The sequence below is a fragment of the Sciurus carolinensis genome, chromosome 6 (assembly GCF_902686445.1).
Source record: "Sciurus carolinensis chromosome 6, mSciCar1.2, whole genome shotgun sequence".
NCBI lineage: Eukaryota > Metazoa > Chordata > Mammalia > Rodentia > Sciuridae > Sciurus > Sciurus carolinensis.
The window spans coordinates 53,823,829-53,848,267 of record NC_062218.1 but is presented as its reverse complement, the minus strand read 5'-3'; the positions used below and the strand labels follow the sequence as shown (position 1 = coordinate 53,848,267).

General features: G+C 35.5%; 3 protein-coding genes across 7 annotated transcripts in view; 1 reads left to right on the top strand and 2 right to left on the bottom strand.

Moving 5' to 3' along the window:
- Window positions 1–7,989, bottom strand: part of Trappc13 (trafficking protein particle complex subunit 13) — a 45,274-nt gene extending 37,285 nt beyond the window's left edge. For all 4 annotated transcript variants that reach the window (XM_047556585.1, XM_047556586.1, XM_047556587.1 and 1 more), the window contains exons 1-2: window positions 7,900–7,989; window positions 397–465 (exon numbers count right to left, since the gene is read on the bottom strand). In XM_047556585.1, coding sequence (XP_047412541.1) covers window positions 397–465; window positions 7,900–7,945 — 115 coding nt within the window. In that variant the 5' untranslated portion in view covers window positions 7,946–7,989. The remainder of the gene's footprint in view (window positions 1–396; window positions 466–7,899) is intronic.
- Window positions 4,832–7,994, bottom strand: Shld3 (shieldin complex subunit 3). The gene is made up of 2 exons (XM_047556593.1): window positions 7,900–7,994; window positions 4,832–5,785 (listed from the first exon to the last, which is right to left on the bottom strand). Exon 2 carries the CDS (start codon window positions 5,678–5,680, stop codon window positions 4,913–4,915), a length of 768 nt encoding a protein of 255 aa, XP_047412549.1. The 5' UTR covers window positions 5,681–5,785; window positions 7,900–7,994; the 3' UTR covers window positions 4,832–4,912.
- A 634-nt stretch (window positions 7,995–8,628) lies between these two features.
- Window positions 8,629–24,439, top strand: part of Trim23 (tripartite motif containing 23) — a 57,241-nt gene continuing 41,430 nt past the window's right edge. For both annotated transcript variants that reach the window (XM_047555820.1, XM_047555819.1), the window contains exon 1: window positions 8,629–8,782. In XM_047555820.1, the coding sequence (XP_047411776.1) occupies window positions 8,702–8,782 (81 nt within the window). In that variant the 5' untranslated portion in view covers window positions 8,629–8,701. The remainder of the gene's footprint in view (window positions 8,783–24,439) is intronic.

The window sequence follows — 24,439 nt, the reverse complement described above, 5'->3', positions numbered from 1 at the left end:
TCACAGAATGAACGCTTAGAAACAAAGGAAAATATAGGTCATGAGTTACAATACACTACACAAAGCACCAACAATTCTCTATAAAGAGAATCATATATATACACTGATAGAAAACCTGAGAGTAAAGGCAATATTTTAATAGTGTTTTGAATAAGAATGTATCTTTGTTTAAACTAAAAAAAAAAAGTGTCTTTTCACCATAAGTTATCAATAGTACCTTGACTTGTAGATCATAAATGAGGCCAGCAGATGGTCACATGGTACAAACAGGCAACAAAGAATCCAAAAAAGGGCTAACATAAGAGTGGCAAGGCTAAGCGTATTGCAAGATAATGTAGGCAACCCACGTTTCAACTTTTCTTAGGTGCAATCAGGTTAAGCACATGCTATACATACCAGGTAAGTCTTTCTCTTCACATGTTACTGGAATATTGGTGAATAAAGTAGGCTTAGTTAACCGCATCACTGTGAATTAAGAAAGTAAACAAAACATTAGTATTGCTTTGGGCTAACATTCTCAAATCTAATGTATAATATTCATTAATTTTATGCTAATATAAAATACAATCTAAATATACTTCCTAAGATTATCATAATTTTACATATGAGAAGAGTAATTTTCTTTGCAATTTATGCATTACAAAAACTAAATTCAAAGATAACACACATTCATAATAATACTAGAAAAGAATTTCAAAACTTAAAGTAATTAGAAACGCAAGACTTTAAAAAAAATCAAAAGTGACTTCACCCAAAACTACCATCAAAATATTAACTGAAATTAGTCTTGTAGGGACACAAGGTTAGATAAACTATTTTGATTGGGAAGTAAAAATTTTATGTCTTTAAAAGAATCTTTGTGTGGGGCTGGGGTTGTAGCTCAGTGGTAGAGTACTTGCCTAGCATGTGTGAGGCACTGGGTTCGATTCTTAGCACCATGTATAAATAAATAAAACAAAGGTCCATCAACAACTAAAAAAAATTTAAAAAGAATCTTTGTGAGATTTTCACTCAATTGTATTCCTTTAAATAATAGTAATTCTGTACAGAAATTATGAAAATATCAGGTGACAGATAGATATAGGCTTATGTAATTATAACCAAAACTAAGATTTGTTTTTGGAACATGACAGGATGCATCCCAAGTTTATCTGGAAAAACAAAGAAATGAAAATAAACTAAGGCAATTAATGAGAAAGAACTGGACTTAACTGTATGATAAAACATATTTAAATCTATAATCAACAAATTAGCTTATGAATATAAATAAGTACATTTAGCTATATCAGATAGAGTAAAAAGAAAGATTAGGGTATAGCAAAAAAAAAGAACAATAAAAAAGAACAATAAAAAGGAAACGGTTTAATCATTATAAGGTGGCAAGACAACTGGCTAGCTTATCTAGGAAAAATAAATTTATATCAAATATTAAATAAATTGTACATGTTCAAATAGTGAAATAGACAACTGTTAAGCCACAGAAAACTAGAAAAAGTGAAAGTTATTTATTAAATCTAGTGAGAGTAGGGCATTCTAATTAAAAAAAATAAAAAGTATTATTAATTATTTCTAAAGACTATCATGTGACCACATTAAAGGCAAAAACAAAGCTAAAAATCATATAAACTTTAAAAAATATTCTGAAAATTACAAGCTATTTCTATATAGTCTATTAGAAATATTCATTCAAATCAAAACCTAAAAACTTGGACTATAGACCTAAGTGATTAATTCATCAAATAAGTGCTGTTTCATTAGCATATGCAAAAATGTACTACCTAACTAGTAATTAACTAGCTATGGCATTCATATCAAATTTATAATGTATTTTTCATCCTGGTCTAAGTTAAAATATCACTTCTTTTCAGGAAAGAAATAAGAGGTTACACTGTTTCTCTCACAGTACCTTGTATTTATCATGACCTGAATTTATTTGTGTATAGCATTCTTTTCTGAACTCCACGAGGTCTAGGCTTTATGCACCACATTCAGTTTGTACCTTGTGTCTGACACACAGTATACTCTGTGCATATGTGCTAAATGAAATTAATAGCACCTCTCAAAGTCAACAAGCAACAGACATTATTTTGAAGGCGTAAGCTTCAGGAACTGAGACCATTAACAACCAGTTATTTAAAAATGGTCAATAAATGTTTATCTCAAAACTTCTGAAGTCAGTAAATGAAGAAGAAAAAAAGGTGACTTAGCTGAGTCAAATATTCACTGCACACATCATATAGTATCATGTCTAGACACTATCAGTAGAAATCACAAAGCATAGACATTTATGAAACTGTTTTTATCCAAAATCTTATGAAAAACTTTTATAAATTTCCAGTAAACGAGGACAAAGAGTGCAGAGGTCACAAACTAGCAAAGTAGGCCAAATAAAATCTGCATGTTATTTTGCTTAGCCATAATATTTAAAAATTAGGTAGAATCTTCTTCAGATTCAGAGTCCTTACTACACTCTATGGCCTTATCTATTTAATCTCTGAAAGCATTCAAGATTGTGAATCTTGTATTAATTTTTGGTATTTAAATTAAAGTGAATCACTAGGAACTCACCTTGGAAATTTTCAAAAATTATATGAATTGACAAGTAGGCAAATGAAGTTAGATCTGTCAAGGGTCAGGACAAAAGTAAGCAACAACAACAAAAGAATGTGCACAACTTAGATGCCCTCCACATTATCGTTTTCCTTTCAATTTTACTTAATATTTATTTGAAGGTACACAGGTTAAGAGGAGAACACAAAATTATGGTACTGCTGCCACTTTCCTAGAGAGTAAATGCTAATCCCTAACATGTTTCCATGTCTATGGCTTAATAGTGGAACCCAGAAATAGTGCTGGGCTATATTTTTAGCTAGTGCTAGGATGACTAGTCTAAAATCTTAAAAAGGTTTCAAAGAAATAATGGGCTCTAAATTCTTAGGCCTTAATTACTTAAGTATTGTCCATGTAGATGAGAAATTAATCTTTTTAAAATATCACTGTACTATTTGAGCTAAAACTCATCTTTAATTTCCTAGTTTTGAATTTTGCTGTTTTTCTGAAGGGCAGAAACAATTAATCTAGAATAAATTACAAAAAGTTAAATTTCCACATATGAAGACCAAGAAATTCTTTTAAACGTGATTACTGAATTAAAAAACTGTTCATAAAAATCCCATGATTTCTGACTATATCTCACACTTTTAGTTCTATGTACAATTATAAGCTAAATCATAAGAAAACAATGTGTTATAAATACTTAATTTTTAAAACTTGATTAGCAACTTTGTGGATTAAAAAAACCCTGAAAAATTAAAATCAAATGTATTTTCTGAGATTACACAGTAACCAACTTTTACTTGCAAACTCATTGGCAATACTAAACTTCTGGGAAGTTTCTCTGGCAGTCTCAAATGAAGAATGAGATGACTAATGAAATGAAAGAGGAAGGAATTATCAAAGAAGTTGTCTTGAAAACACCTAGTTCCCTGTGTTTTTTCAATTAACGACTTTTAGAGGCATTCATGCACATGATGATTATTTTCTAGACAAGAGTCTCATTTGAGATAGTAAAAAGGAAATTAAAAACGAAACAGTATTTGGATAGAGTGAAATCTATCAAGAAGTTTGTCTCTTTAAGTTAAAGATTAGTGGACTGTGTTTTAAACATTGTTAGCTGAGGCTATGAATAGTACCTCCAAAGGGCATGTTTACCATGTATTATTAAGTTCCTAACATGCTGGGCACAGTACTATAAAGCAAACATAATCATCTTCCTAATGAGTAGTCTTACTAGTTTTTCTCACGGGGAGATGGTCTGACAGAATAGTAATTCAATGCAAGCTCTTTGAGGAGAGTCCACAGTTGTCTTTCTTACTATAATCAACCACCTAGCCTAAGGTAGAATTTACATTTCTAAATAAAAACATGTTGACATGCTTCTACATAATTTTTATTCTATTCATCACTTTGGATATTTTTATGAGGTGACAGATAAACACAATTTATGACATTTTGCTTATAGGAATCTTAAAATGACTCCAAGAAATAGCCGACTAATATGTCAGCATTAACAGTAAGATTGTATTACTGAGGCTGGGTAGGTAGCTTAATTGTAAAGAGCTTGTACAGCATGTGTGAGGTACTGGGTTTGATCCCTGGCATAACACACACACATACACACACACACACATCTGTTTTAGCATAAATAACTAACTTGATCTCCAATTCACATTTGATACTTTTCTTTGAGGTTATAGCACTAAAGATACTTTATGGTCTTGGACATGTTATATTTTGTCCCTTTTTTTCAAAACAACACATTGGCTGTTATCTACTATCATTGAAAACATCATAAGAATCTGGGTTGGTCCCCTCCCACTTGGGAACTACATTCATGCCACCTGAATAGCATGTCCAATAGAACTACGTTTAATTTTATTTTAAAAATCCATTACTCTTAGGTGGATAAAGAAAAAAAACAATAAAATTAGACTTTAGGGATTTATCAAAATTCATATTATTTACCTTAATTCATAACAATATCTAATTTAATCACCAAAAAACAACAGAATAAAAAGGATCATAACATTTTACCTCTGAATTCAGTATGAACAATGCTTTATTACAATTCATTTAAAAGAACACTGTTAATTCAGAAAGTTCTTGACCTAATTAACAAGTTGAGGAATTCACCTTGATACCTATTCATTTCTGGGACATAAACTGTACATACATTACCATATAATTATTTCTCCACAATGTTAAGACTATATGCATATTATAGGCTGCATTATGGAAGCATCCTGTTTTTTAAAGTCATTAAAATGTAAAGACCAGTAAAAAGTTTTATTTATTTCACGATTTTAGTGCATACTCAGTTCATTCAAAGTATTCTTTTGACAATCAGAATTCATTACATACTAAAAATAACACCATGTTTATGCACAAACAATTTAATTTTTCCATTAAGAGTTAATCTTCTTTTAAGAACATTTCCCACATATTCACAGTACTTAACATCACAGAACACCCATATTTGACCTAAATGTCTCTGAATTGTAGCATTACAAGATGGAAGTTCATTATGCCTAATAATTCGACTGAGTTTTACCCAAATGTCTTCCAGAGTTTGATTGTTACAAACATTGTGTTCTATTGTCCATCTTGCTCTATAGAGTGAGTGCAAATTTAGTGCTTTTAAAATATCTTGCAATTTTTTAGACAAAGGAAAAATGTTTTCAGTACAATTACTGTTGGCAAGTGAAACACTCCAAGACCTCCTCTTATGATGTTTTCCTTTTTCTGATTTCTTATCCAGATTTCCAGAATCAGTGTGTTCATTCAGTGTGTCTGACTGGATTAAGTGCTGCTTTTTCAAACTAGGATGAAACTCCAAAAGATCTACTGTGCAATCATAACTCTGTGATTTAATGTCATGTTCTGAAATGGTTAAGTACTGTTTCATATCTTCAGCTGCCTCTCCAGAAATTAGAGGTGGTGATCCTTTAGGTTTGAGTGGAAGCTTGGACCCATCGTGTGGAAACCAAGGAATAAATCTTGGTAATGGACGAGTAGGAAAGTCTTGAATAGCTTTTTCTGCAATTTTTGGCAGTTGTGTGGGATCACTCTCATAAGGTCGATAATGCAATATTACTTCTGTAGTCATTCTGCAATAATCCATTTACTCTCAATGAAGAGAAAATTCTTAGTTGCACTCTTCAGAGCTAGAATGGTAATTTACTATTATAAGAGTGTCTTTCTCTTGTCAAACCAGAGGGAACAGGACCTAAAGTGGAAGTATTGCAAAGAATAAGATATGGTAGGGATAGCCTTGATACAAATAGGCAGGAAGAAAAGGAAAAACCAAACCAATCCCAATATGATATTTTAATTAAGTGCTCTTGATAAATGTGAATGCAAGTCACGAACTTTAAATTCCTTCCTCACCAAAATAAGGGATCTGAATTAATGTTAAGATCACTTTCAGCCTAAAATGCTAATAGTTAGCATGTTTAACTCAACAGGTATAAAGGACTTGGAAGCATTAATATAATAAACAATATAGTCCTAAAACTATTACAGAAACACGGTAAATTAGTGATTCTTTGTAATATTTATAAATTTGAGATGTCTGAACTAAAGAACAATGAAATCACTGGAATTTTTCATCTATCTGGGAGAAAAATCACTTTGTTTTAAAACTTATAAATTCTACCAAACGAATACATAGACTACTTAAAGACTCATTTTCAGTAGTATTTAGTAAAAAACATGAATATGATTATATTTTGCATTTTAACCAGGATAGGATGTCAGAGTCTTCTTTGTACTGAGACTAGTACAGTATTGAAATCCTAGTACCAAGTACCAAATCCAGTTTGAAGGAAGAACGAGTCTAGACTTATTTTTTTCTCTTATAATACAGAAATTCTCAGGTGTTCCCAAGTATGCCACTGATAATAGTTTATAGCATACAGGACTTCCAATACATAGGCTCAACAAGAGATCTGTAAGTGAGGCTTCCCAACCCGGCCCAAAGCTGTAAAACTGTAATACAGGCTCTTTTATAATCCAACTACTGTAGAAAAGAATAAAATAAGAAGTTGAATTCCTTTCCCTACAAAATGAGAGAACCATTTGATGAGGGTTCTCCCACTGGTAGGATGATCTTGAGTGGGAATTTCTGTCTTGATGTCAAAATAGAATTACTGGGGGCTGGGGAGATAGCTCAGTCGGTAGAGTGCTTGCCTTGTAAGCACAAGGCCCTGGGACCGATCCCCAGCACCCCCCCCCCCCCAAAAAAAATAGAATTACTGATTCTAAGATTTAACAAGTAACTAATCTCATAACCTGACACAGAATATATAGTCCACATACTTGATGTGAGATTGAGACAATATGAATATGACAATTTGTTCCTTATCTCCACAAATAATCTGTTTTAGTCTGGATCATTTGCTCAGGCTAAGTCTACGGGTCCTGAAGATGTATTACTTAATCCTGCAAAGTTTCTGAGTTCTAGATACAGAGACAATCTTCTTAACTTCAGTCATCAGTACTGATTCTATGTTACAAATAGAATTGGTGAGCTTCTGGAATGTTTAATGCCTACATCATAGGGGTGGGGAAGAAATGAGCAGTCCCTCAAAATGGATACCATAAGGAAGGTAAGTGCAATTCGACTGAATTCAAACATCTAATGAGCATTTCCTCAGCTTAGTCCAAGGCATTGTTAACCTATATAATAGAGCATTTGTGGTAGACTACATGATATAAAGCTAAAACATTTCAAATAAAGGGTTTCAGAAAATAGGAATTCCAGAAAAATCTGTACTGTTGGTTTTTTCCTAAGCAATGATCTAATTAAATCATCAAATTCACTAAAAATTGTCATGTATAGAAAATCAAAGTTGAGGTTCCCACATACCTAATACTCTGAAGTAAACTGCAGTAAGTTTTAACAAATCTAGTTATATACAGTGGTACCAAGTATTGGTAAATCTCTGCCACTGTCATACAATACTATTTCAAAGATAAGGTGAAGCCTGAAAACCTCGTAAGTGCCACATGAACGGCCTAGAAACAGAAGGAAAAACCCTCTAAATGTCATTAGTAATTTCAGTTCACAATGACCTCCTCAGTAGGGTCGGGACGTCAACTTCTGCTGCAGCACAGATCACAAAGAGTGATCTATCAGTTATCTAATTCTAGAAGGCGGATCTTGACCCTAAAAAGCAAGGAAACGATATTGTTTCCTCCTGCTCGGCCTAAGGCATAGAGCAGGAGTGCGAACGCTGACGGTGCTTAAGAAACAACGAAGCCTACAGCACAGACACGAAATCTGCGTGGCAAAGGTTTCGAAAAAGAGGAGAGAAAACAGAATAAGGGGGCTCAGTTTACCTTTCAGCGCCAGCAGATGCTCCTGTTTCGGGGGATTCACTTCCATTTTCACCGGCACTTTGGATTCACTGCCTACGGTGGCTGAAGAGGTTCAACCTGGCCCGGAAGAAAACAGAAAAAAGCGCGACTGGGAAGACCTGGTGTCGAAAGCACTTCCAACAGCTTTTTTTCTGGGGTGGTACCCTAAATTCTCTTTTTGCTACGGCCTTTACAGCCCCCAACAGCTTCTTTTCATCAGTAATCCGTTCTCTCTTACAGATCTATACAAATTATGATCCATCTACAATCATGCATCGCGACTTCAAGAAACCACTCTTGGATACCAACACGCAGCCTCCTAGACGTCTACGGAGCAGGAGTTTAAAAAAAAAAAAAAAAAGATAGGAGAGTGGCATGCTGGGATTTGTAGCTTATACAAAAATTGCCTGCATGGAGCTGTAGTACCACTTCCTCCAGCCCCTTCTGGTTTGCAATTGGAGAGAAGTTATTACAGAAGCGAGAATTTCACCCTTGAACTTTTTCTGTTTTATCCTTCCTTTTCGTTTTTATTTCCTTATTTTCGTCCATCACCTGCAGAATCCTTAATTACAAAAAAAAAAAAAAAAAATTAAGAGCCTGAGAGCCTGACTGAACAGCCAATGATTGACCGGAGGAGGAGGGCGGGGCCGGCTAGAGGCTTTTCCCCGCGTCGTACTGCGCCTGTGCACCAGTGGCGTCCGCCGAGGCCTGTGGGTAAGTGGTTTGGCCCCGCCTCTCAATTGCTGGCGCTAACCGCTGCTTTTGCGGTGCCGCTCCTCCCAGGATGGCTACCCTGGTTGTAAACAAGCCTGGAGCAGGACTAGACAGCGGCCGGCAGGGCAACCGGGGAGCTGCTGTGGTTAAGGTGAGGGGTCTTGCGTGCGCTCTTCTCCACAGTCCGCCTCCCTTCGATTCATCCTCGAAACCCGACTACGTCGCTGCGGCCCAAGCTTTGATAGTTGGGATGCGCGGCCTCTGGGTGGCTCTGGGCTCTAGGTCTGGCCTCCCCTCCTCCCTCCGCGATCAGTATCTCCGCCCCGGCCTGATGTTGCCTGGTCTGCTCATGTCAGACATCAGCATCTGCACCCGGGGCATTTGTGAAAAGGACCTTATCGGCCTGTGGCAGTGACCTGGACCGGTCTTTTCCCAGGTCCTCTGCTTTAGTTAAGTTCAACAGGCATCAATTAACTTGTTTTTATTAAATCGAGCTATTATGGCCAGGTACTATATTAGGTGTTTTAGCTGGTCAGTATCTACTTATTCTCACTTTACAAGGAAGGAAACCTAGGTTTAGGTTAACACAGTGTATGGCAAAAGCCCATGGTTGATTGACTCTAAAATCTATGGTTTTCACTATTGCGCTACTTCTATAATTAGACATCTAATATTGGTTGAGCTGATGCCTACTTTCTTAGTAATACAGTCTTAAAACTTATGAGAGGGGCTGGCGTTGTGGCTCAGTGGTAGAGCACTTACTTAGCACATGTGAGTCCCTGGGTTCAATCCCCTGCACCGCATAAAGATAAATAAAAGTATTGCATCCATCTACAACTAAAAAAAAAAAAAAAAGAGAGAGAATTCTCTAGCTGCAGCAAAACTGGGCATTAACGCTACAATTTATGAATTGCTCTATGCTTGAAATCTGAGATTTAACCATGTGTAAAAGCTACAGATGCATTCCTTACTAAATCAATTGAAATCTGTGGAATTCATTTTTCCCTTTCATGGTAATATGAAAAGACCTGAAAGGGATAACTGACCACATGGTCCATAGAGTAACCTTCAGGTTCATCTGTAATGTAAGAGATTAATAATTCTCTTTCCTGACTACGGCTGAGGACTTTTAAAAACTATTGATGCATTCTTTCAAACCTGATTATGTTGACATCAGTATATTTTTTAAATTCCCAGAAATGTTTATAATGTGCAAACAGAATTGAGAATCACTGAGCCAGATAATATCTGAAGGTCTGAATAATAGGTACCTAATGTTTTTTTCTTATGTTGGTATTATATGATATCAAACGAAATATTTATGCCATAACTTAGTATCAGTCAATATTGGTGATTGTTGATTCAGTTGGCCTTTGTTTATGAGTGAAGTTGTTTTGTAGGTACTTAGCACATCTGAGATATAGAAGAGCCTGCATGATTACATATATCATGTAGTTGGATTTCATTTTTTGCATTGTGCTTTACTAAGTAGAGAATACCTGCAGATTATTTCGTGAACTTGAAGTTCCATAATTGGATGAGTATCATTGCAATTTCTATTTTTATTACTCCATTTACCTTATATTTCTCAAAAGTGTACTAAAACCTGATGTAACTCCTGTTCCTTACAGCACAGAATTTATTTATCAGAGGTACCCTTTGTTCATTTTCATCTTAACATGTAAAATGTTCGTGAACTGTGCAGTAAGAGAGTCCTTTTTCAGAAACCAGGAAGTAGTCATTGGAAGGTAAAGGTTGAAATATATAATGCTAATACTGTGTAAAATGGCCTTTTGTTAAATGAACAAATTTATAAGACAAAAATCTAACATTGTGAAATCATTTAAAAATGAATCAAAGATTTTTTTGTTTTTTTCTTGCTTATTGAGCATTCTTAATCCTTTTAAGTATGACCTAGTTTATAAAAAATTTGATTTACATCTTTTGAAATAATTTGAAGCTTTTGAATATTTGTGAAATGTAAAATGAAGTTGTTTTTTTCCCCTATCTAGGACTTAATTTTTTCATACTATTTAGCTATAATTCCTATTAAAAGATCCTGAGGGAAGAATTCTTGCTCTATTATTTAACAAGTTGATACATGAGTTATTTTTGTACCCATGGTTGGTTTACTAATGAATAGAATTTTACTAGTGTTTCTTTTGTGGTAAGGGGCAGGGAGTGAACCGAGGGTCTGGCACATGCTAGGCCAAATGCTCTATCACTGAACCTCATTCTCAGCCCTTCTTAAAATTGTATTTTGAGATCGGGTCTCATGAAATTGCTCAGGCCAGCCCCAGGCTGATGCTCCTGTCTTAGCCTTCTGAGAGCTAGGATTACAGGTGTGTGCCACTATGTCCAGGTTTTACTAGTGCTTCCCCACCTCCCCTCTCCCCATCCCTTACTGGTACTTTTTGGAGGGGGAAAAACTGTGGTGTCTTATCTAGTGTAGTGGTGGGGTCAGAGATATGATATATAAATAAATTAGGCAAAATTTTAGTTTGGTTCTTTTGATTATTGTCATAATAAGTTTATTGTATCATAATGTGAGCATTTATAAAAATATTGTATTTGTTTTTATAATATATGATTCTATTGCACATCTCTTTTCTGTTTAGTTACATTTGATAAAGTGAAACATTTTTCTTTTTTAAAAAGAGGCTAAATCTGAAGTGTGTGTATACATGTATGATTTATGGGTAGTTTTCCCTCATCTGCTTCCCTTTCTCATAGGAAACCAATATTCCTATATTATTGGTTTCTTGTGTATCCTTCCAGAAAGATAGTATACTTATATAGCAATACTTAAAGAATTTGCACCTTTTTCCCCACCTTTACACAAAATGAATATATTCTATTTATCATTTTTCGCTTCGCTTTTTTCACATACATTCTCTGTGTATACACAAAAAGTTTTCTAAATCTTTCTTACTACTCTGCTCAAATTTTATAGCATAAGAATATGCTATTATTTATTTTCCAGTTTGGTAGTGATGTATATTTACTTTGCTTCTAATTGTTCTTAAACTATTTTTTGTTATAATTATTTAATCTCATTAATTGCACAAATTAATGGATTTCTCTGTGACAGTTCCTTACATGCATATATCATATTTTGATTTTTTCACCCTTCTTATCCTCTTTTGCCCTTTCCTCTCTATCTCCTTCTGGTCCTCTTTCCCTTCCCTAACAGTCCTTTATTTCCAGGTCATCTTCTCTCCCACCCCCCAGTTTACACATAGAGAGAAAATCTGCAATAATTATCTTTCTGTCTCTGGCTAATTTTGCTTAGCATGATAACCTCTAGTTCCACCCATTTTTCCTGCAAACGACTTAATTTTATCCTTTTTTTATGACTGAATCAAATTCCACTGTGTTTATATCCCATATATTTTTTATTTACTCACCTGTTGATGGGCACATAGGCTTATTCCACATCTTTACTCTTGTGAATAGTGCTGCATAGGTATGTGGGTATCTCTTTTGTATGCTGACTTGATTTCCTTTGGTTATATATGCAGAAGTGGTATAGCTGAATCATATATAGATCTATTTTAGTTTTTTGAGAAAACCATATAATGTTTTCCATAGTTACTATACCTAATTGACATTCCTACCAATTTTGTGTAAGGTTTTCTGTTTCTCCACATCCTCACCAGCATTTGCCACTTTTTTTGTTGTTGTTTGTTTTGAAAATATCTGTTCTGACTGGGGTGAGATGGAATCTCAATGAAGTTCTGATTCACATTTCCCTGATGACTAAAGGTGTTGAACATTTTTTCATATATTTATTGACCATTTGCATTTCTTCTTTTGAGAAGTTTCTTTTCAGAAATGCAAATGGTTAATTACCCATTTACTCATTGGATTACTTGTTCTTTTGTTGTTAACTTTTTTGATGACTATATATATTCTAGATATTAGTTCTCTGTCAGATGAACAGCTTGCTAAGATTTTTTTTCTGTTCCATATGACATGTCTTGATTTTGATAATTTTTTTCCTTCGCTGTGCAGAATCCTTAATTTAAATTAATCCTGTTTGTCAATTCTTTCTATTATTTCCTGAGATATTGGAGTCCTAGTGAGGAAATCATATCCTGTTCCAGTACCTTGAAGTGTTTACCCTGTTTTCCTCTAGTAGTTTCAATGTGTTAGGTCTTACACTAAGGTTTTTGATTCACTTTAGGTTGATTTTTGTGAAGGGTGAGAGAGAGTAATTTTGTTTCAATCTTCAACATTGGGTTCCATTTTTCTCAGTACTAATTATTGAAGAGGCTGTCTTCAATATGTTTTCGTTACCTTTTTTGAGACTCAGGTGATTGTAGGTGTGTGGTTTATTTCTCAGTTCTCTGTTCTATTCTGTTGGTCTGTGTGTCTGTTTTTATAACAATTACCTTGCTCTTTTAAAAACTGTGACTCTGTAGTATATTTTGAAATCAGGTTTTGTAATGCTTCCAGCATTGCTCTTTTTGCTAAGGATCACTTTGGCTATTTGGGGTTCATATGAATTTTAGGATTGTTTTTCTAGTTTTGTGATGATTATCATTGATATTTTAATGGAGATTATATCGAATCCCTAGTTCACTTTTGGTAGTATCGCCATTTTATCAATATTAATTCTACTAATCCGTGAATGTGGGAAGTTTTTCCATCTCCTACTATCTTCTTCAATTTTTTTCAGTGTTATTGTGATTTCATTGTAGAGCACTTTCACCTCCTTGGTAAAGCTTTAGTTCAGCGATTTTGCATTTATTTGTTTTGTTTTGGTTTTGAGGCTATTGTGAGTGGAATCATTTTCCTGATTTCTTGTTCAGCAAGTTCATTATTAGTATATAGAAAAGCTAATGATTTTTGTATGTTGATTTTGTATCCTGCTTTGCTGAATTTATCAGTTCTAAGCGTGTTTTGGTGGAGTCTTTATGGTCTTCTAAGAATAAAATCATATCATCTTCAAACAGGGATAATTTTATTTCCCTCTATTCTATTTTTATCCCTTTTGTTTCTTTGTCTTGCCTGATTGTGCTGGATAAGATTTAAGGACTATGTGGAGTAAGAGTGGTAAGAGTGACTGTCTTGTCTCATTCCTGATTTTAAAGGAAATGCTTTTAGATTTTTTCCCATTCAGTAGGAAGTTGACTGTGGGTTTGTTGTACATAACCTTTATTATGTTGAGGGTCGAGGTTTGATTCTTCCATATCTAGTTTCTTCAGGACTTTTATCAGGAAGGGACATTGAATTTTGTCGATATTTCTGCATCTGTTAAGATGATTGTGCAATTTTTATCCTTGATTCTATTTGTGTTGTATTGTTTATGAATTTGCTTATGTTGAACCATCTTTGCATTCATATGATGAAACCAACATGACTGTGGTATGATTTTTTTGTTGAATTCAGTTTGCAAGTGTTTTATTGAGGATTTTTGCATCTGTGTTCTTTAAAAATATTGATCTACAGCTTTCTTTTTATTGTTGTTCTTAACTGATTTTGATAGCAGGGTAATACTGGCTTCATAGAATGAGTTTGGAAGGATTCTATTCCTTTCTACTTTATGGAATAATTTGAGTAGCTTGCTATTAGTTCTTTAAAAGTCTGGTGTAGGAAAAAGATGACATCACCTTCCAAAAGGAATATCAATCCATAGACAAAAGGTTACTACCTATAAGAGGCAAATGTTTCCAAGTGTCCTTTTGTATCCAGAGTTTTTCCTCCCAGCTGAAATGGAGGCCAGCTTTGTAGGTCCTGTCTGCTCTAACTACTCGCTCTGCAAAATGTTTTCTTTTCCTAGCACCCATCAATCTGATACTAAATTAATTGGCAAATGAAATCAGAAGTACACAACATACATTGCTATTAATGGAGTTCATGCATATCACCCCCCATACAATGTACTAAAAACGGACTCATCTCTGTTTGAGTGTCTCCACACAAATATCTGCTTTTCAATACACAGAATTTGTGGAGGGAAGTTTTCCTTAAAGGTACAAAAACATTTACTTGGTAAAATTCCCTCTTCAAAGAAAAACTTTAGCACTTTTTACCATCAATTTATGCTGATTGAGTATTTACACTAGTGGATCCTCTGTTCTAGAGATGAGACCCAATAAGAAGAATCCCTAGTTTCTGGGATAAAGAATTTATCTCTTAATATTTTGTTAGAGTTCAGAGATTTCTTACTTCTTGTGACTTATTTTGTATGACAGCAATAATTATTTCACAGATCACAGTGTACCATCTACCATCTTCATCCACAGAGTCTGGGAAAAGTGTGTGTGAGTGTGTGTGTGTGTGTGTGTGTGTGTGTGAAAGAGAGCGAGAGAATATGAATATACAAATTTCTAATGTAAACAAAATTAGCTGGTAGCTTTCTGTTGGAGCACAATATTTATACCTGCACTTGAATGAGGGAATATTTTCTTATGGATTTCAAAAATGTAGTTATCTTCCTTAAGTTTAAAATGAGAGATATTTTAAAGAAATTGAGAGAACAGCCTGAACTGATAAATTATCTAAAAATGGTAAAAGTGTACTTACATTTTTTTTGCAGGTACACCCATTCCTGGGGTCAAATATGTAACCAAAATTTGAGAAAAATAAAACTTAGAATAAAAAAAAAAAAGTCTGGTATAATTCAGCAGTGAGTCTGTTCAGTCCTGGGCTTTTCTTTGTTGAGACACTTTTATTACTGCTTCAACCTCATTGTCATTGTTCTGTTTAGTTTTTAAATATCCTCTTGGTTCAATTTTGAAAAATCATATGTGTTTATAAAATTATCTATTTCTTTTAGATTTTTCAATTATTGTCATAATAGGTTTTCAAAATATTCCCCAAGTATCTAATGGATTTCAGTGGTTTCTAGTATAGTATCCCCATTTGCATTTCTTATTTCTTTGTGTCTTCTCTTTTGAGTAATTTAGTGAAGGGTTTGTCAATTTGTTAATTTTGTTTATTGTTTCAAAGAATCAGCTATTTGTTTCATTGATCCTTTGCATTATTCTTTTAGTTTCCATTTCACATATTTCTTCTCTACTTTCAGTATTTCTTTCCTTCTACTGATTTTGGGTTTGGTTTTTTCTTGTTTTTTCCAAGACCTTGAGATGCATCATTAGGTTTGAGATCTGTTTTGTTTTGTTTTGTTTTAATGTATGCATTCATAGCTATAAATGTTCCTCTTCGTAGTACTGCTTTTGCTGTATCCCACAGATTCTGGCATGTTGTTTTCATTTTTGTTAGTGTTTTTGTTGTTGTTGATGTTTTGTTTTTGATGGTACTAGGAATTGAACCCAGGGACACTTTACCACTGAGCTAAGTCCCCAGTCCTTTTTAATTTTGAGACAGCGTCTTGCTAAGTTGCTAAGAGTGACCTTAAACTTGTGATTCTCCTGCCTCTGTCTATAGTCACTGGTATTACAGACATGCTCCACTGCACTGGGCTTGATTCTAGGAATCTCTTAGTTTCTCATTTAGTTTCTTCAATGACCCACTGTTCACTCAAAGGGTATTGTCTAGTCTTTATGTATTTGTATAATCTCTGTAGTTTCTCTTGTTCTTGATTTCTAGTTTAATTCCATTATCCTCTGATAAGGCAAGAAATTATTTCAGTTTTGTAAAGTATTTGGTAAGATATGCTTATGTCCCTAACTCTGTTTTGGATAAAGTTCCATGATCTAATGAAAACAATGTGTATTCTGCAGCTGCTAGGTGAAATTAATGTTCTATAGAGGTCAGTTAAGTCCATTTGATTTATAGTATAATTTAATCCGGTGTTTCTTCCTTTATTTATTTATTGTCTGATGCATCTACTGATAATAGTGGGATTTTGAAGTCTGTTACTATGATTGTATTGGGTCTTTTTCTTTGTTTATGTCCAGTTACCTTTGTTTTATAAAATCAAGTGTTCAGTGTTCTTATGTCTCCCCCCCATATATATGGTATTGTTGAAAGGTATGTACTAGTTCCTGTCATTTTGTTGCTTTCTTTATCCCTGATTCATCTTATTTTGATGGCTTTCTGAGTTAATAATGTTTGATTCTTTGCTAATTCTCATTTGCTTATGTATCTTTTAGAGTGATTTAATTTTTCCTGTACTCTTGTAATTTTGTTAATCTTACTTCCCCTTCTGGTGTAGGATTCCTTTAAGTACTTCTGTAGTACTGGATTAATGATAATAAATTTATGTTTATCTTAGAAGGTCTTTTTTCTACTTTGGTTCAGAAGGAAAACTTTGCTGGATATAGTAATCTAGGCTGGCAGTTATTTTTCTTTCAGGGCTTGAAATATCACATTCCATGTCCTCCTGGCCTTTGGAGTTTCTGCTGGAGCAGTTGCCTTTATATGTGACTTCATGCTTTTCTCTTGCAACTTTTAGTATTCTTTCTTTGTATTGTACTTTTGTTAATTTAAGCATGATTTGTTATAGAGAGGTTTGTTTCTGGTCAGGTCTTTTGGGCGTTTTAAAGGCCTCCTATAGCTGAATGTCCTTATTTTTCCCACTATTTGGGAAATTTTCTGCTATTATATCACTGAACAGGTATTTTTATGCCTTCAACCTGTAGTAGTTCTCCCTCATCTATTCTGATTATGTATGTGTTTGAACTTTTAATGGTGTCCCAGAGATCTTCTTTGTTCTGATTATTCTGTCTTATCTTTTTTCTTTATTATTGTGTGATTATTCACCAACCTTGTCTTCCAGCCCAGGTCTAGTCTGTTACTGAGGCTTTCAGCTGAGTTTTTAATTTCACTTACTGAATTTTTATTTTCCAAAATTTGTTTGGTTGTTTTTCAGAATTAGTTTTTTATTTGTTTGTTTGTTTGTTTTGCGGTGGGTGAGGGTACTGGGAATTTAACTCAGGGCACTTTACCACTGAGCTATATCCCCAGGCCTTTTAATTTTAATTTAATTTAATTTTATTGTATTTGAGACCGGGGTTTTAACTCAGAGGCACTTAACCACTGAGCCACATCCCTGGCCTTTTTTTTTTTTTTTATATTTTATTTAGAGACAGGGTCTCACTGAGTTGCTTAGGGCCTTGCTAAGTTGCTGAGGCCGACTTTGAACTCTTGATCCTCCTGTCTTAGCCTCCCAAGTCTCTGGGATTACAGGCATGCCCACTGCGCCCAGCACTTTTTTATTTTTTATTTTGAGCCAAGGTGTCACTGAGTTGCTTAGGCCCTGCTGAGTAGCTGAGATCAGCCTTATGATTCTCTGGGTGTACCACTGCACCCAGCAGAATCACTATATATGTGTGTGTGTGTGTATATATATATATATATATTTTTTTTTTAAGTTGTAGGTGTACACAATACCTTTATTTTATTTTTATATGGTGTTGAAGATTGAACGACTAAACCACCCAGGGCCTCACGTGTGCCAGGCAATGCTCTGTCACTGAACTACAACCCCAGCCCCCAGAATCACTCTTTATTGAATGGCTCTTTCATATCCACCAGTGTTATCTTTAATTCATTTTAGATGTTTATGTTCTATTTTAATTCATTGATCATTTTCAACATCATTCTTTTGTATTTATAATCTTTGATGATCCATATGATGCTGTAAGAATAATATAATTGTGTTCCATATGGTTGTAGGATATATTTCATTAACTGGAATTACTGTGTTCTTTTAATACCCCCCACCCCCACCCCCATCCCCTGGTACCAGGGATTGAACTCAGGGCACTCAACCACAGTGCCACATCCCCAGCCCTGGTTTGTATGTTAGAGACAGGGCCTCACTAAGTTGCTCAGCACCTCACATTTTGCTGAGGTTGCCTTTGAATTCTTTTTTTTTTTTAATTGTTTTCAAAAATATAACATGTATATTAGCACAGAAGAAGTCTTTCAAATAAACTTTAATTAGCTGAAGTTGAAAAGTCTAATTTTTTTTTATTGTAAACAAATGGGATACATGTTGTTTCTCTGTTTGTACATAGAGTCAAGGCATACCATTTGTGTAATCATAAATTTACATAGGGTAATGTTGTTTGATTCATTCTGTTATTTTTTTTCCCTTCCCCTCCACCCCTCCCACCCTTCTTTTCCCTCTATACAGTCCTTCCTTCCTCCATTCTTACCACCCTCCTTAACCCTAACCCTGAACCTAACCCTAACCCTAACCCTACCACTAACCCCTCCCATCCCCCATTTTATGTCCTCATCCACTTATCAGTGAGATCATCCGTCCTTTAGTTTTTTGAGATTGGCTTATCTCACTTAGCATTATATTCTCCAGTTTCATCCATTTGCCTGCAAATGCCATAATTTTATCCTTCTTTATGGCGGAGTGATATTCCATTGTATATATATGCCACAGTTTCTTTATCCATTCATCAATTGAAGGACATCTAGGTTGGTTCCACAATCTGGCTATGGTGAATTGAGCAGCAATGAACATTAATGTGGCTGTATCTCTGTAGTATGCTGATTTTAAGTCCTTTGGGTATAGGCCAAGGAGTGAGATAGCTGGGTCAAATGGTGGTTCCATTCCAAGCTTTCTGAGGAATCTCCATACTGCTTTCCAGAGTGGCTGCACTGATTTGCAACCCCACCAGCAATGTATGAGTGTACCTTTTTCCCCACATCCTTGCCAACACCTATTTTTGCTTGTGTTCTTGATAATTGCCATTCTAATTGGGGTGAGATGGAATCTTAGGGTAGTTTTGATTTGCATTTCTCTTATTACTAGAGATGTTGAACATTTTTTCATATATCTGTTGATTGCTCGTACATCTTCTGTGAAGTGTCTGTTCATTTCCTTAGCCCATTTGTTGATTGGATTCTTTGTATTCTTGGTGTAGAGTTTTTGAGTTCTTTATAGATTGTGGAAATTAGTGCTCTATCTGAAGTATGAGTGGCAAAGATATTCTCCCACTCTGTAGGCTCTCTCTTCACATTACTGAGAGTTTCCTTTGCTGAGAGAAAGCTTTTTAGTTTGAATCTATCCCAGTTGTTGATTCTTGCTTTTATTTCTTGTGCTATGGGAGTCCTGTTAAGGAAGTCTGATCCTAAGCCAACAAGTTGAAGATTTGGACCTACTTTTTCTTCTATTTGGTGCAGGGTCTCTGGTCTGATTCCGAAGTCCTTGATGCATTTTGAGTTGAGTTTTGTGCAGGGTGAGAGATAGGGGTTTAATTTCATTCTGTGGAATATGGTTTTCCAGTTTTCCCAGCACCATTTGTTGAAGAGGCTATCTTTTCTCCATTGCATATTTTTGGAACCTTTGTCTAGTATGAGAAAATTGTATTTATTTGGGTTTGTGTCCATGTCCTCTATTCTGTACCACTGATCTACCTGTCTATTTTGGTACCAATACCATGCTGTTTTTGTTACTATTGCTTTGTAATAGAGTTGAAGATCTGGTATTGTGATACCCCCTGCTTCGCTCTTTCTACTGAGGATTGCTTTAGCTATTCTGGGTTTTTTATTCTTCCAGATGAATTTCATAATTGCTTGCTCTATTTCTGTAAGGTACATCATTGGGATTTTAATTGGAATTGCATTGAATCTGTATAGCACTTTTGGTAGTATGGCCATTTTGACAATTTTGACAATATTAATTCTGCCTATCCAAGAACATGGTAGATCTTTCCACCTTCTAAGGTTTTGTTTAATTTTTTTCTTTAGTGTTCTGTAGTTCTCATTGTAGAGGTCTTTCACCTCTTTTGTGAGATTGATTCCCAAGTATTTTATTTTTTTGATGCTATTGTGAATGGGGTAGTTTTCCTAACTTCTCTTTCTGAAGATTCATCACTTATGTATAAAAATGCATTAGATTTATGAGCATTGATCTTGTAACCTGCTACTTTACTGAATTCACTTATGAGTTCTAAAAGTTTTCTGGTGGAATTTCCAGGTTCCTCTAAATATATAATCATGTCATCAGCGAACAGGGATAGTTTGAGTTCTTCTTTTCCAATTCATATCCCGTTAGTTTCTTTGGTTTGTCTAATTGCTCTGGCTAGGGTTTCAAGGACGATGTTGAATAGAAGTGGTGAAAGAGGGCATCCCTGCCTCGTTCCAGTTTTTAGGGGGAATGCTTTCAGTTTTTCACCATTTAGAATATTGGCCATGGGCTTAGCGTAGGTGGCCTTTACAATGTTAAGGAATGTTCCCACTACCCCAATTTTTTCTAGTGTTTTGAGCATGAAGGGATGCTGTATTTTATCGAATGCTTTTTCTGCATCTATTGAAATAATCATGTGATTCTTAACTTTAAGTCTGTTGATATGGTGAATGACATTTATTGATTTCCGGATGTTGAACCAACCTTGCATCTCTGGGATAAAACCCACTTGATCGTGGTGCACTATGTTTTTAAGATATTTTTGTATGCGATTTGCTAAAATTTTGTTGAGAATTTTTGCGTCGATGTTCATTAAGGATATTGGTCTGAAATTTTCTTTCCTCGATGTGTCTCTGTCTGGTTTAGGTATCAGGGTGATATTGGTTTCATAGAATGAGTTTGGGAGGGTTCCCTTCTCTTCTGTTTCATGGAATACTTTGAGGAGTATTGGAATGAGGTCTTCTTTAAAGGTTTTGTAGAACTCGGCTGAGAACCCATCTGGTCCCGGACTTTTCTTTGTTGGTAGGCTTTTGATGACCTCTTCTATTTCATTGCTTGAGATTGGTTTATTTAAGTTGTGTATATCCTCCTCGTTCAGTTTAGGTAATTCATATGTCTCTAGAAACTTGTTGATGTCTTCGAGGTTTTCTGTTTTGTTGGAGTATAGATTTTCAAAATAGCTTCTAATTATGTTTGTATTTCACTCGTGTCTGTTGTGATATTTCCTTGTTCATTCCGAATTTTAGTAATTTGAGTTTTCTTCCACTTTCTCTTTGTTAGTGTGGCTAAGGGTTTATCGATTTTGTTTATTTTTCCAAAGAACCAACTATTTATTTTGTTAATTTTTCCAATTGTTTCTTTTGTTTCAATTTTGTTGATTTCGGCTCTGATTTTAACTATTTCCTGTCTTCTACTACTTTTGGTGTTGGTCTGCTCTTCTTTTTCTAGGGCTTTGAGCTGTAGTGTTAAGTCGTTTATTTGTTGATTTCTACTCCTTTTTTTGAATGCACCCCATGAAATAAATCTTCCTCTAAGTACTGCTTTCATAGTGTCCCAGAGATTTTGATATGATGTGTCTTTGTTCTCGTTTATTTCTAAGAATTTTTTTTATTTCCCTCCTGATGTCTTCTGTTATCCATTCATCATATAATAGTGTATTATTTAATCTCCAGGTATTGGAGAAGTTTCTGGTTTTTATTCTGTCATTTATTTCTAATTTCAATCCCTTATGATCTGATAGAATACCAGGTAGTATCTCTATCTTATTGTATTTGCTAACAGTAGCTTTATGGCATAAAATATGGTCTATTTTAGAGAAGGATCCATTTGCTGCTGAGAAGAAAGTGTATTCGTTCTTTGTTGGATGGTATATTCTATATATCTCGGTTAAGTCTAAATTGTTGATTGTGTTATTGAGATCTATGGTTTCTTTATTCAGTTTTTGTTTGGAAGATCTATCCAGTAGTGAGAGAGGTGTGTTAAAATCGCCTAGTATTATTGTGTTGTGGTCTATTTGATTTCTGGAATTAAGAAGGATTTGTTTGATGTACATGGATGAGCCAGTGTTTGGGGCATAGATATTTATGATTGTTATGTCTTGCTGATTTATGCTTCCCTTAAGCAGTATGAGATGTCCTTCTTTATTCCTTCTGACTCGTTTTGGCTTGAAGTCCCTATTATCTGAGACGAGGATGGATACTCCAGCTTTCTTGCTGTGTCCATGTGCATGGTATATTTTTTCCCATCCTTTCACCTTTAGTCTGTGGGTATCTCTTTCTATGAGATGAGTCTCTTGCAGGCAGCATATTGTTGGATTTTTCTTTTTAATCCAATCTGCCAGTCTATGTCTTTTGATTGATGAGTTCAGGCCATTAACATTCAGGGTTATTATTGTGATATGATTTGTATTCCCAGTCATTTGACTCATTTTTGTTTTTTGACATGATTTGGTTCCTCGTTTATTTGGCCTTTAGGCTAGTTCCTCCCGTTGCTGATTTGCATCGTTGATTTTCATCTCTTCCTCATGGAATATTTTGCTGAGAATGTTCTATAATGCCGGCTTTCTTTTTGTAAATTCCTTTAGCTTTTGTTTATCATGGAAGGATCTTATTTTGTCATCAAATCTGAAAGTAAGTTTTGCTGGATATAAGATTCTTGGTTGGCATCCGTTTTCTTTCAGGGCTTGGTAAATGTTGTTCCAGGCCCTTCTAGCTTTTAGGGTCTGGATTGAAAAAATCTGCTGATATTCTTATTGGTTTCCCCTTGAATGTAATTTGATTCTTTTTTCTCATGGCCTTTAAAATTCTGTCTTTATTTTGTATGTTAGGTATATTCATAATAATGTGCCTTGGTGTGGGTCTGTTGTAATTTTGTATATTTGGAGTCCTGTAAGCCTCTTGTACTTGGTTTTCCATTTCATTCTTCAGATTTGGGAAATTTTCTGATTATTTCATTGAATAGATTGTTCATTCCTTTGGTTTGTTTCTCTAAGCCTTCCTCAATCCCAATAATTCTTAAATTTGACCTTTTCATGATATCCCATAATTCTTGTAGATTCTGTTCATGATTTCTTACCATCTTCTCTGTTTGGTCAGCTTTGTTTTCAAGATGAAATAATTTTTCTTCACTGTCTGAGGTTCTGTCTTCCAGGTGTTCTATCCTATTGGTTATGCTTTCTATGGAGTTTTTTACTTGGTTTATTGTTTCCTTCATTTCAAGGATTTCTGTTTTTTTTTTTTTTCAGTATCTCTCTTTATTGAAATGATCTCTTGCTTCCCGTATTTGCTCTTTTAACTGTTGATTGGTGCAATCATTTAATGCCTGCATTTGCTCTTTCATCTCCTCCTTCAATGCCTGCATTTGCTCTTTCATCTTCTCGGTTGCTTTCCTGATTGTTTTAATTATGTACATTCTGAACTCCCTTTCTGACATTTCTTCTGCTGTGCTGTCATTGGGTTTTATTGATATAGTATCTAGGTTTGTTTGGGACATTTTCTTCCCATGTTTTCTGATATTGGTCAGATGTCAGTGGGACTCTGAGATATTGCAGATTTCCTCTATTGGCTTATAGTGTCCCTGTAGATTTCCAGTATATCACATCCCAGCCTTCAGTAGCCTGAAGTCTTGGACGAACTTGATAATGCAGTGCTTCCGAAGAAAGCTGCCCCTAGCCCACTACTGCTTCCATGGCTTGGAGCTGGCTCTGTGTGGAAAGGCTCTCACTGGGCAGTCTGCTCTGAGAAGCTGACCGTGAAAGGAGTCCACCGCCGGAGGGATCAGGGCTGCTTGCGGAAGTCCCTGGCTGCCCCTGTCCTGGTCCCTAAAGCTGCCTGCGGATCTGATCTCGCTGCTCCTCCGGGACTTGGAACTGGTTCCTTGCAGAAAGGCTCTCACTGGGTGGCCTGCTCCGAAAAGCTGACCCTGCCGCCAGAGGGAACAGGGCTACCTGGGGAAGACTCTAGCTTCCCTGCCCTGCTCTGAGAAGCCGCCCCTGTCCGGGGCCTGCTGCCTGGGCCGAGCTTCACCCGGTTGGGGAGACTCACCCTGTCCGAGTCTCTCAGTGCCTCCCCTTCATGCATCCTGGGTTCTGGAGCGACAGGAGATGTAGTCACCCTCTAGTCCGCCATCTTGAATTGCCCCATGGAAAGAGCCTGCCGCCGGAGGAAGCAGGGCTGCTCGGAGAAGTCTCTGGGTGCCCTGCCTTGGTCCCTGAAGATGCTGGCGGGACTTAGAGCTGGTTCTGTGCAG